The sequence below is a fragment of the Mustela nivalis genome, assembly GCF_964662115.1.
Source record: "Mustela nivalis genome assembly, chromosome: 5".
NCBI lineage: Eukaryota > Metazoa > Chordata > Mammalia > Carnivora > Mustelidae > Mustela > Mustela nivalis.
Genome location: NC_139024.1, coordinates 148,878,681 through 148,893,049, shown reverse-complemented (window position 1 = coordinate 148,893,049; position 14,369 = coordinate 148,878,681). Strand labels below are relative to the sequence as shown.

At 40.0% G+C, this 14,369-nt stretch overlaps 1 protein-coding gene across 1 annotated transcript in view; it reads right to left on the bottom strand.

Moving 5' to 3' along the window:
- Nucleotides 1-14,369, bottom strand: part of RNF144B (ring finger protein 144B) — a 170,808-nt gene that overhangs the window by 18,253 nt on the left and 138,186 nt on the right. The window contains exon 4 of the mRNA XM_082731840.1: nt 8,460-8,520. Within this exon, the coding sequence (XP_082587966.1) occupies nt 8,460-8,520 (61 nt within the window). The remainder of the gene's footprint in view (nt 1-8,459; nt 8,521-14,369) is intronic.

Here is a 14,369-nt window from a genome sequence, read left to right as displayed (position 1 = left end):
TCCCCCTACTTGTGTTCCTTCTCCCACTGTGTCTCTCTCTTTCAAATAAAATCTTTAAAAAAGAACCATAGCATGTCACAAGTAAATATTTCTGGATCTCCCTATCCAATTTCCAAGCACCCCTCACAGCGCATCAGATGGGATGCACTCAGTACACACCTGTCCACCCAGAAAATCAGAATTTTTTCCTGTATAAATACAGAGGGTCAGGGCCTGGGTGGCTCAGTCGTTAAGCATCTGCCTTCGGCTCAGGTCATGATCCCAGGGTCCTGGGATCGAGCCTCACATCAGGCTCCCTGCCTCAGCAGGAAGCCTGCTTCTCCCTCTCCCACTCCCCCTGCTTGTGTTCCCTCTCTCGCTGTCTCTCTCTCACAGTCAAATAAATAAATAAGTAAACAATATATAAATACAGAGGGCTACAAGAGAAAACAGAAGACAGATATCTGCTAATTTAAACCAATTACTTCTCTCAATTAGAGCCCCCTTTCAGCCACCTTTTATTTACTTAAGTTTTTATTTAAATTCCAGTTAATTCACATACATTGTAATATTAGCTGGGGTGTCGAATTTAGTGATTCATCACTTACATACAACACGCAGTGCTCATCCTAACAAGTGCCCTCCCTACTCCCCATCCCCCATTTAACCTATCCCCATGTCCGCCTCCCCTCCAGTAACCCTCAGCTTGTTCCCTAGAGTTAAGAGTCTGTTTCCTGGTTTGCCTCTCCCCCCGCCATGTTCATCTGTTTGGTTTCTTAAGTTCCACATATTACTGAAATCACATGGTATTTGTCTTTTTCTGACTATTTTTTCTTAGCATAAGACTCTCTAGCTCCATCCACGTTGTTGTAAATGACAAGACTTGATTCTTTTTTATGGTTGAGTAATATTCCGTTGTACGTATACACCACATCTTCTTTATCCCTTCATCTGTCAATAGACATTTGGGCCCTTCCCATAACTTGGCTCTAGTTGATAATGTTGCTATAAACCTTGGAATACATGTGTCCCTTCGAGTCTATTTTTGTACCCTTTGGGTAAATACTTTATCCTTTGGGTAAATACTTTATAGTGTGATTACTGGATCATCAGCCACTCTTTTCGAGAATTTAAATGAAAAGAAAGCACTGCTAGTTAGAATTTGACACAATTCTTTGAGAAATGTCTATCAATACAGGAAGTGCCCACAGTAGCAATACAGTATCATGTGTTTCTGTAACATTTGCTTTTGGGCACAGATATTCCTTACACAAGTACCCAAGCTTGACTTACAGCTTTGAAATACTGTTCTGGTTATGCAAAAGATATTGCCAAAGGAGGTGTGCTATTGTCTTCTTGATAAACCATTAAGAGCAAAGGAAGTAACTATTCTGAGGCAAAAACACAAATTCAGCCAAATTCCTGACAGTCCCCTCAGCTTTCTGTTTCCATGTTAACCTGAGGAGCTGAGTAAGTCAACAAGGAGTTAACAGGAAGATTCAGACGAGTAATGACTCAACTTCTCTAACTGGAGAATGGGGTTAAGATTAAAGAGACTGATCCCTTGGCAGTCAAAGAGCAGACTCCCGAGCCTTCTATAGAAATTCACAAAGGACATTTCTGAATGTGAAGAAAAGGTATATTGGTGCCTCTGGGCCTGAACTACAAAGAATACTTACAGGATTTGTTTTTTTCCTCTGCTTGCTTTATTTTTGATTCGTGACAGAGACCTCTCGGCTCAAAAGCACACTTTCTGCTTTTTCAACGAGGTAACTATCAGTTGGGTCAGAATTGCTGAAGATAAGCCTCTGGGAGTGCCACACTGGTGTGAGAACCAGATGACTCTGAGCAAACATTACTTCTGCTTCTGAGAGCTATTTATGGATGTCCATTTTTTAAAAACACATTTAAGTCGATAGATTGGAACCATGACTAGGCAGCCAATCTACACGTGGTTTTGACCTGAAAGATTTCCAACGTATATCCAAATGATGCAAAAGAAGAGATTTATACAGGTAATAAGGCAGTGAAATTTTATAAGGAGCTAAGCGAGCAAGGGGAAAGGTCGCAGGAACTGTCATCAAGGGGCCTGATCACAGATGAAGATGATAAGGCCTGAGACCGATGAGAAGCCATTGGTGGGGAGTGCCAATTTTTGGGGTAGTTTTATTAACACAAATATGACATACCCATAAGCTGTCTATTCATTTTCTTCACTATACAGCCTGGCATTGGGACCCTGATGGCCAGCTGGATTGTTTTTTTCCACAATGGCTTTGCAGTTCTTAGAGGAGACATTTTGACCAGTCCCTGCATGGTAGGATTTGTTGCACATCAAGCTCTTTGACGCTGGAGACGAGGAATTTCTGAAATCCACAGGACAGCATGTGCTTCAACCAGAATTTATTTATGAAAGATGGAACTGATGACTGAAATAAAGCTCCATGACTACTTGACGTAAGAGTACTTGTTCATATAAATTATGCAAGGCAGGAAATGCTATTCAAAGCTATTTCTACTTCTGTATTCTGACAATTATTGAGAAATAAACATTCTGAGAAAACTGCCAGGAGGGCCATATCAGACCCCCGTGATTGCTTTCAGTTTTCAAAAGCTGATCTCATGACCCTTGGTTTCCCCACCGGAAACTATCACCATTAGGGATGTACAGTTTGCTTTTATCCTGTTGTAAATCCTCTTAACTAACATGAGTGAGTTTTCTGCAATCATGAAACTGTGCCAGAAAAGATATTCCATGATTTCTTATTGTGAGGAACACGATACATCCAAGCTAATTATCAGCTAAAATAAACCAAACTGTTTTAACTTTTATGACCCACTGCATTTTTAATTATGTCAAAGTTAATTTGCTTTCTGATAGCTCAAAGAACAAAGGTCTTCTGTAGATAGTTAAAATGCAATTAAACTACACTGATCAGAATTAACATTTGCCATGGTAAATAAACTCAAATACATGTGGCCTTGAGCCAAGGGGTTGCTGTCAAGACTGCGGAGAAGCACAGAATTTCAAACCTGGAAACAGCTTCTGAATTTATCTAGTCTCACGCTGTTATGTTACAACCCATGGAAGTTAGGTGTTTGCTTTACTTGTGGTTAGTGAATATATGCCGAGACTGGGCTATTTTTCCTCCTAGAAAACCATTATCTGCGTAAAAACATAATCGTGTGATTAAATAGATTTCCATTTCCACTATCAGCCCCGGAATCTTTTGTCTTTAAAGCAGCCACTTGCAAGTCATCATCTCCTTGGAGGTGGTCAGAGAAGGTGGATTTATGCTTCAAGTAAGAGTATGAAGGAACCGATATGGCAGGTGATGTAAGAAATTAGCTTTCATTAGCACCTTTTTTTTTTAATTGTGTTATGTCAGTCACCATACAGTACATCATTAGTATTTGATGTCATGTTCCATGATTCACTGTTTGCGTATGATGCCCAGTGCTCCAAGCAATCCGTGCCCTCCCTAATATCCATCGCTGGGCTCACTCCTGCCCCCACCTCCCTCCCTTCTAAAACCCTCTGTTTGTTTCCTGGAGTCCATAGTCTCTCATGGTTCGTCCCCCACTCCAATTTCTGCCCCTTCATTTTTCCCTTTTCCTAATATCCCCCATGCTGTTCCTTATGGTCCACAAATAAGTGAAACCATATGATATTTGACTGTCTCTGCTTGACTTATTTCACTCCACATAATCTCCTCCAGTCCTATTCAAGTTGATGCAAAAGTTGGGTGTTCATCCTTTCTGATGGCTGAGTAATATTCCGCTGTGTATATGGACCACATCTTTATCCATTGTCTGTTGAAGGGCATCTTGGCTCTTTCCACATTTTGGCAATTGTGGACATTGCTGCTATGAACATTGGGGAAGCATATAATGCTTTAGAATTTAGGACAATAAGGGTAGAAACATGCTGAAAAAGATACCAATTAAGATGAAAAGGGAACAAAAGTGGTATTATTGTGTTATACGCTCAGTCAAGATATGATCTGGATTCTAGAAAGTGCCTTCTTCACTTAGTTTAGAAAACTGGGGTAAAGGTCAGATGGGGTGGTGGCCATGATGAATAACAAAACAACAACAATGACGATGACAGGGTGACAGACACACAGTGTTAACTCACTCTGTACAGCAGCCCTAGCAGAAGCCATCCATTATCATCCCCCTTTTAGAGATGAAAAAATGAAGTGCACACGGGGAGAGGCAAACCCTTCACACTATGGAGAACATCTGGGTCCCCTTTAGAAATGTCACCCTACTCAATGATAAATGTCCTTTCTTGCAGATACTTCAGGTTTTTTTAGCTGAAAATGCTAGAGACTGCGGTTTTAGATTTTGAGAACTAACCCACAAGAAAGACTTGATGGTAAAGGAGCGAAAGCAGGAAGCTGAGGAGAAAGTGTGGGCTCCCAGAAGCCCAGAAGAGCTTCGCAAGCGAATCCTAGGCTTAGTCACACATTTACCACAAAACACCAGAAAAGCAGGCTCAAGAGGTGAACCTGTGTGCACATGCACGTGCAAGCACAAGAATGGGCTTGCGGTCGGCAATGACCAACAGGAAGGTACCTTGTGAGAGACGGGAGGTGTTAAAAAAAATCAAACCCCCCCCCTAAAAAAAAGTCAAACCAAAGTGACACTAAGGTTATTAAAGTATCCCACAGCCCTGTCTCACTAGGTGAGACAGTGTGTTTATCTCATACTATGGTGAGATAAAACCTCCAGGAATGGACACAAAAGAGTGGCGGGGAACATTTCACCAAGGACAGATAAAGGCACAAGAGGAAAAAAAGAGCCGTATCAGAAACGTTGGGACTCACAACAAAAGGAGGCTGGGACAAATGCTCAGAATGGAAGGCTTTCAGAGCAAGTCGGGGTCACGGCTGACGGCGGAGTCTAGAAGGGCACCTGGCACACAGCAGATACTCGGTCCCCCAAAAAGGAAATACTGAAGACATGAGAGAATGCAGGAGGATTAACAGGTAACAGGAAAATAAATTCTTATTTTACTTCACTTCTCTCCAAAGGAGAACACTAGGACCCTTGAACCATTTGTAGGAGTTTCTAGCCACTCCGTGAGAATACAAATATCCAAGAACGGACCCGTTAACCTACCAAGAAACGGAAACGATTTGCAATTATAATAAGTAAAACAGGGTCACAAAAAAAATAGGAAAAGTGCTTAAGGACTAGAGATGGAAAATCTTAACCCAGTTTTCAAAAAAAGGAGATTGTGGGCAAGCAGATTCAAGAGACAAGCAAAATTCTAACATTAATCATCAGACATCATGTGCTTTGAGAACCAATAGAAGAGTACAGCAGTGATCACTAACACATGCCAAACGTAGTATCCTCTTTTCTTTGTTAATATTGGAAGGCTGACACAGAAAAGGAAAGCCGTAAACACGGTAGTAGCCAACGGAAAGTCACAGATGGACTGAGAGTGAATTCATAGAATAACCAATCGATGCCAAACGCCATTTCTCCCCTTTATGTAAACAGTGATAGTTTAGGCTCATTCCTATTCAAAATATTTTTCCCCGTGAAGACTTAGATGAAAACAAAGCTATAAAAGGGCGAGCTAACCGTACATGCAACATAAAGCAGAAGACAAAACACAGATGACGAACTAAAAACTGAAAACTTGGTCGGCAGTAAGAACTGGGCAAACTAATGAAAATTTTGGGAATTCAGATACAGGACTGCCAGTGATCTGATTGTCCATTTTTCCAGAGCCCAACAATCTCTACAACTGTATCTGAGAGCCCAGCCAGAGACTTTTACTTTCCAATTAGTCATTTAGTTCATTCACAACATGAGTATTTAAAGCATCCCAAGATCCCATTCTAAACAGTTCCACATAAAACACTCTCATGACAGGGGTGCTTGCGTGGCTCAGTTGGTTAAGCATGTGCCTTAGGCTCAAGTCATGATGTTGGGGTCCTGGGATCCTTGGATAGAGCCCTGCATCAGGCTCCCTGCTCTGTGGGGACGCTGCTTCTGGCCCTCTCTCTTCCCTTCCCCCTAACCCCCCACCGCCGTGCTCTCTCATTCTCTCTCTTAAATTTCATTATGTAAATTTATAAGTAATTTATAAGTAAATTTCATTATGTAACACTGTTAACTTAAATTTATTCTTACTCGGCATGCCTAGTGTCTAATAATAATTCTGTATCATGGATGATAATGAAGAAGTGCCTGAACTGGTACTGGAGAATTACAAATCGCCTTCCAGAATCACCTCACATCAATATGTCTCTGGACCTTGGTTTCCTTTCTTATAAAATGAGGGAGTTGAACCACATGGTCACCAGACTTAACATACTTCCAAATATAACGTACTCCCCATACTTTACAATAGTAAAAATGTCTAATCAGCAGTTCCTCCAACACTAAACAGAGAATCACCATTTGACACAGCAATTCCACTCCTGGGTATAAACCCAAAAGAACTGAAAGCAAGGACTTGGAAAGATACTTCACTTTCACTGCAGCATTATTCACAATAGACAAAGGGAGAAACCACCCAAGTATCCTTCAACAGATGAATGGTTAAACAAAGTGTGGTATATACATACCATGGAATATCATCCTTTGGCCATAAAAAGAAATAGAAGTCCTGAGACATGCCACGACATGGCTGAACCTTCAAGACATTATACAAGTGAAATAAGCCAGACCCAAAAGGAAAATATTGTATGATTGCACTTACATGAAATATCTACACTAGGCAAATTTACAGAACAGTCAGCAGAGCAGAAGTTACCAGGGGCTGGGGAAAAAAGGGAAATGGGAAGTTATTATTTAATTATAGTTTCTGCTTGGGGTGATAAAGAGATGGTAGCGATGTTTGCATAAAATCATGTATGTTCTTAAGGCCACTGACTTGTACATTTAAAATGGGTGAAATGGTATGTTTTATGTTTAAGATAGATGTTATCCTAAGGAAAAAAATATGGAGGGCGCCTGGGTGGATCACTTGGTCGAGCGACTACCTTCAGCTCAGGTCATGATCCTGGAGTCCCAGGACTGGGTCCCGCATTGGGCTCCCTGCTCAGCTGGGGGTCTGCTTCTCCCTCTGATCTTCTACCTCTCATACTCGCTCTATCTCATTCTCTCTCTCTCTCTCAAATAAATAAATAAAATCTTTTTAAAAATATGGAATTATTCCTATAGATGAAGAAGCTTAGATACAGTCTATGTGATGCTAGGCAGGTCTCAACCTCTCCAATTGTCACTTTCTTCATCTAAAAAATAAGGATAATAAAATCCATGATCAATTCATGGGATCTGTAGTGGGACATCTGCCTAGAACCTGTGATAAAAAAATAAATTCTGTGTATGAGTCAAACTATTTGATCAACTTAAAATGCATCAAAGATAAGATATGCGAGACAACCCGTGAAAGACTCACACATGAGAGAGAAATGTTCCTCTTCCCTTCATTTTACCTCTTAGACTTTACTAATCTAGATTTAAGAGTTAGCAATCAGAAGACTTGCATGTTCATGCTAGATGAGAGTTTATTTTATACACTCAATGAGACTATGTGTTCTAGGGCAACAATTTTCTCCTATTTCTCAGATATAGAAAAATAGACCATTTAGAGGCACCTGGGGGGCTCAGTTGGTTAAGTGTCTGACTCTTGGTTTCAGCTCGGGTCATGATCTCAGGGTCCTGGGATGGAGCCCTGTATTGGGTTCTGCACTCAGCAGGGAGCCTGCTTCCCCTTTCCCTCCCCCTGGGCCCCTCTTCCCTGCTTGTGCAGGTACACTCTCTCTTTCTCTCTAAAATAAATAAATAAATCTTTAAAAAAAAAAAAGAAAGAAAGAAAGACCATTTAGTTCAAGAATGTCCAGAGTGTGACAGGACAGAAGGGGCTATTTAAAAAAAGATCTTGGTAAAAGAACAAAAATAAATAAATCTTACAGATGAAAAGGGAGTACAAATAGAAAGCTATATAAATTATCCCAAGGCCAAAGCCAGAAAGAAAATGAGTCTGGTAGATTGTAAATTGCATTAGAATGACACAGTCGCTCTGATTACAGGTGTGGTATCAAAAGAACAAACAGTGAGTATTACAAGCAGCAGTAAAAATGTTTGGGTCGATGGAGGTTTTGAAGTGATCTTCACGAGTGGGAAAGCCGGTGGTAAAAAGCATTTTAAGGAACATCCTCTTGTGTGAAACTATACAACTTTTGCAGAACTTGCCTCACATGAGCCAACTTAAAAATACACAACAGCCAACATAAGGAAGCTTCTATTTCCTGCTAGTCTGCATTTTTTTCTGCCTGAGGCTGAGAAAGCTGAAATATTGCAGTGCAATGCCAGCTTTTCCCCTTTCAGAGTGCCCCTGTGGCTTTGTTGACAGCCCACAGCCTCCTTAACCTTCTATGGAGGTTAGTGTGAAGATGACACATGGAAAGCCACAACTCAACATGGGGACAGAAAGAGGAGGGCATACATACCTCGTTCAAATTTTAACCGCTGGTAGAGCTGAAACTGATCCACGGGCACCAGGGAGGCGATCTGAAATCAGAGATATTAACAAGATGAGGTCTCTCTCCTCACTGGAGCCCAGAGTTCAGCCTTCACAGACCTCTCCTTCTTGTCTGGCTTACTTTATACCAGTGGTTCCAGAACTTTTTCTCTCCACAGTTCCGTGGTAAGAAAAGCAGCAATTTCTATGGCAGCCACTACTCGAAACACCCAAGACAGGACTCCTTCATCAAACTCCAAACCCTCAGCAGCTACTAAGACCAGACAACCAAACTTTTGGACTTCTCCAATTACTTGTGTATCTATATGAAAGATATTCTTTATCACTCCACATTCATTTAAGAAATGTTTAAAAGATTATGGTTCTAGCTTTAGAACCCTTAAAAACTAAGGCCAGGTAGATAGTGCCTCAGGAATTATGAAAACCTCATTGTCTCCTCGGGAAAAGACTCTTCTAAACAATATGAAAATCATTTCTTCGGACAAAAAAAATATCACTTTGCGGGGCCCTTGGTTGTCCCTCATCGTCATCTGTGTCCGGTAGGAAAGAAATGCTAAAGATATTTCTTGTGATTGCACTCCTATTTCCATTGCAGATGGCGATATGAACCAAAGGTTTACAAGTAAATGACAGTGAGTCAGACCTAACCAAAGGATATTTCAGATTAATCCTTTCAAATTGCATTGCGAAGTCAGATGCAGGAAAAGCTAACTGCTCTTACACTGGCATTCTAAAAATACTACCTCCATTGACGCCAACTATATTGATGTTGCTTAAAAGATTTATAACTGAGAAAACTCAAGGACTTGATATTAGGCTTCTAAACATTTAGCAAGTTGATACAGGACACAGTCGTAGCCTTGGCAATTCTGACTCGAAAACATTACATGTCCTTTGGTATGAAATATATCTAGACAGAAGTTCCTGCAACCAAAGAAAGGAAGTCTGCCTTAAGAAAACAAGAGTAAAAAAAAAAAATGAGGCCATTAAAAATTACACTTAACATGTGTAAGGCTGACAATTCACAGACCTGTACCCCTGGGGCAAATAATACATTATATGTTAATAAAAATAATTAAAAATTTAAAATTTAAAAATTACACTTAACAAATACAGTATATTTTAACAGGTATTCAAAATCAAATCCTCCTCCTCACACACACAAAAAATTCAATTTGTTTACTTGGCAAATGAATTAAACAAAGTTAGCTAAAACCTATGAAGGACTACAAAACAGGCAAGTTCAGTCTTCTCCATTCCAAGTACAGTAAAACATAAATTTAATTTAATTATAACATTTTTCTCAGGCTGGGAGGAAAAGGTTGCATTTTCATCTGGCACTTTCAATAAAGCTCCTGAGCTATCACTGTAAAAAAAAATTATGGTTGATTTTATATGCTATGTGTTATACCCTACTTTTTTTAAAAGTGTGGGTAGACTTTTATTACACTGAAAGCCAGTTCTGTTTCATCTGTTATAATACCACCTGGATATCTTTCCTAAAAGACAAAGGTGTCTCAAAAAAAATTCTGAGTTAGAGACAGAAGACATAGGTAACCAAAGGGATGGGAGGCATTAAGGAATCTGAATTCAATTCCTGACTTAGTCATTGCTTCCTTGTGGCAGAGAACAAATAATCTAATACTACTTCAACTTTGGGGCCAAGGTGACATAGAGATGATGTCATCTGGGCCGAAGAGACCTCAGTGAGAGTCTGTATATCTGTTTTAACCGCCCCCCCACCGAGAGGCCTTTGATTCTATGGGACAGTCTTATACTCTACTTGCCCCCAACTAAAACAGCTTCTGGACTGATGAAGAACTTCTTCAAACCCCTCAAAGTCAACTCCTAAAAATTCTGATTTTTTTTTCAATGACATGCAGTATATGTAGCAGCTAAGTCAAATACCGTTGATGGAAGACAAAGCAAACGGGAGATAGAGGACTTGAGACACAGACAAAATGCTAATGAGAAAACTGAGACAAATTAATGCAGTAAAAAGTCAACAACAGGAGAGATGGATGTTTCTTCTTCTTTTTTTTTTTTTTAGATTTTATTTACTTATTTGACAGAGAGAGAGATCACAAGTAGGCAGAGAGGCAGGCAGAGAGTAAGGGAAGCAGGCTCTCTGCTCAGCAGAGAGCCCAATATGGGGCTCGATCCCAGGACCCTGGGATCATGACCTGAGCTGAAGGCAGAGGCTTAACCCACTGAGCCACCCAGGTGCCCCCATTTTTTTTTAAAGATTTTATTTATTTATCTGACAGACAGAGATCACAAGTAGGCAGAGAGAGGAGGAAGCAGGCTCCCCGCCAAGCAGAGAGCTCGATGCAGGGCTTGATCCCAGGACCCTAAGATCATGACCTGAGCCGAAAGCAGATGCTTTCACCCACTGAGCCACCCAGGTGCCCCGAGATGGATGTTTAATTTTAAATTAGAAAGCTAAATTTCATAGAGGACACGTCTCTGCCAACAGGGAAGTCAGAGGGCTCTGATTTTTTTGGTCTTTTATTCTACTTTGAATCTCCTATTTATTATTTTTTTAATAGATCGAATATTTTTATGGAATTAAGACTTAATAGGGTAAATCAATTTTTTCTACTGAAATTTGTGATTTAAAAAATAGATAAAAACACCTTAGTTCCATCACCACCATTCTCTTCTCTTCCCAGACCTCACTACTTGGATTTGCACCTTTTCGGTGTTCTATCTGACAATGCACTAAAGGTACAACAGTGTCTGGAACCGTGGGAAGACAGACGAGGAAAGGGGGCAGAGAAGCTGCTCTCAAGGAACTTAAATTACCCAGAAGGCAATAAAGACACATAAGGGTTTTTTCTTTTAAATCTACTCTTTGGGAAAAAAGAGAATCGACTCCTTGATCATACCATTTGTTGGCTTTACGGATTAGACTAGTTCTCTGAAATGTTTCTATTATACCCATGGCTTCAGATCAGAGAAAACTGGACCTTGTAAAAAAAAAAAAAAAAAAAAAAAGACGATCCAAAGTATTAAATTCCCGGTTTCACTGCCATGTGGAGCTAAGTCTCGATTGCTCAAGGTCTCTTACAATTATAAACCTGAAATAAATGCGTTAGGATGATTACTGAAGGGTCGATTAGATCACAGGTTAAAGGGCTACTGCTTTCAAAAGCAAAACAAAACAAAACCTGAAACAATCAGACTTGCAAACTGATTGCAAAACTGAAACGCCAATGAAAGAGATTATGAAGAGGTGTCTTATGATATATCACTGTCCTCTCCCTGCCAACAAAAAAATTCCAAATCGTTCAAAATCATATCAGAATATTCCTTTTTAACTTTTTAATTTTGAAATAATCTTAGACTGATGAACTTGGGGAGAGTTCCAAAATCCCATTCTCCCCAACTTCTCCTAATGTTAACACCTTTCATAACCATAGGTAAGAATTAAAGTAATGAAATTTACGTTGATATAAAACAAACTATCTATAAGCCTTATTCCATGTTCAGAAACTGTCCCGCTTTTCTCTTTTATTTTTTTTTTCCAGCCTAAGATCTAATTCAGGATCCCTCCCTGCGTTTAGTTGCCAAGTCTCCTTAGCCTTCTCCATTCTGTGGCAGTTACTCAGTTTGTCTTTGCCTTTCATGACCTTGACCTTTCATGACTTTGAAGAGTCCAGGCTAGTTATGTCCCTACAGTGTTCTCTGATTTGGGTTCATCTGATGCTTTCCCGTGATTAGGTTGAGCCTGTGCAGTTTTGGCAAGAATGTCACAGAAGTGATGTTGAGCCATTAAGGAAGTACAGGAGGACACCCACCTCATTACTGGTAATGTTGACTTTTTAACTTGGTTACGGTGGTGTCCACCAGATTCCTTCACCCTTTGTAATCATCAAGTATCTTGTTCTTGTAGGAATACATTTGAGATTCTGCAAATATCCTGTTTCTCATCATACCTTTGCCCCATTAATTGTTGTATCTATTGATAATCCTTGCCTCTAATAGTCATTACTGTGATATTTGCTTAATGATTTTCTATTTCCATCATTCATTCTGTATTTGTTAATTAGAATTCTGCTGTAAGAAAGAACTCTTCCTAGGGTGCCTAGGTGGCTCAGTCAATTAAGCATCTGCCTTCAGCTCAGGGCATGAGCCCAGGGTCCTGGGATCGAGTCCTGCATGGGCCTTCCTTTTCAGTGGGGAGTCTACTTCTTCCTCCATCCTTCCCCTACTTGTGATCTCTCTCTCTCACTCTCAAATAAAATCTTAAAAAAAAAGAAAAAAGAAAAAAAAAGCTGTCCTTCTCCCCCATCTACTTATTATTCATTCATTTTTGTATTCAGGTCAGTATGGACTACTGATATTTACTGCAGTCAGGGGGTTCTAATCCACTAATAACCAGATCCACATGCAAGCTATAAAAACAAAAAATTTCCAAGTATCTTCTCAACTATCAAGAGACCACTTCCATCAGATCTAAAAAATTCTTATCTTGATTTAAAGTGATTTTTATTGCTATTTCTCCTTTGAAATTTAATCTGCCTGTTACACAAAAATTTCTCTCTCCTTCAATCCAAGTATGAAAAGCCACTTTTTCTCATCTTCATTATTCTAGAAATTCTTTCCAAAAAGAAAGAAAATTTAATTCAAAGAGAAGGTAAACTCAGTATAATTTTAATAGAATAAGAGCAGTAACACAGAACAGTAAAAACAAAAAGCTACCAATCGCCCATAATCGCATTCTGGGTTGTATCAACCTGAGAATGCTTACTAAACTACCTTACTGCAAGCCATCGGTTCTCCATTCCACTCTAACCATAGCACAGGACAACCAGGGCACTCAGAATATACGTACACGTGGGGAGCTGTAACTGTTACACATGGTGGTTAATTAGATACATCTAACATTCACAACTGACAAGAAATAAAACGTGAGGTATACCTTTGTTTCCTATATTAACTGTGATCATAATATCTGAGCAGGCATCACCACTCACATTGACACTAGCCCTACAAAAGCTAAAGAAGTGGGGTGCCTGGGTGGCTCAGTGGGTTAAAGCCTCTGCCTTCGGCTCAGGTCATGATCCTAGGATCCTGGGATCGAGCCCCGCATCGGGCTCTCTGCTCAGCGGGGAGCCTGCTTCCCCCTCTCTCTCTGCCTGCCTTTCTGCCTACTTGTGATCTCTGTCTGTCAAATAAATAAATAAATAAATAAATAAATAAATAAAACTAAAGAAGGAAGTGGGGGTGGGGGGAGACAGTAGAGCCTGCTTGCCAGAGAAGCATTTATGCTGAAATAGTGTGTTCCCATAATACTGACCTCATATACAAATTTTATCTTATGCATAAAATACAATATGTATAGAAAAGGTTACTTTTTTAAAGATTTTATTTATTTATTTGAGAGAGAGAAAGCAAGAGACAGAGCATGAACAGAGGCGGAGGAGCAGAGAGAGGAGGAAGCAGTCTCCCCGCTGAGCAGGGAGCCCACTGCAGGGCTCCAATCCAGGACCCTGAGATCATGACCTGAGCCGAAGGCAGAGGTTTAACCTACTGAGCCACCCAGGTGCCCCCATATCAAAGATTATAATATATATTATATTTTAGTTGGGAAAATGAAATGGTTAAAACCATGAAGTTAGGGATTGGCTTCATGCAAGTTCTCATCAAGGTCTAGACATCCAGGAAAAAAAGAGAAAAAGGAGAAAGAAAAGCCTAGTCTTCACTTGGGTTTGGCCCTTTAAACCATACTTCTGCTACTGCTGCTTTAAAACATTAAAGAGACAGACCAAACAAAGAATCCAAGAGATAGTATATTTGAAGATAGAAGTGACCACAAGAAACTCATTGGAGCATAGCGATTTGTGAGGTGCTATGACTTGCAAAAATACTGGCA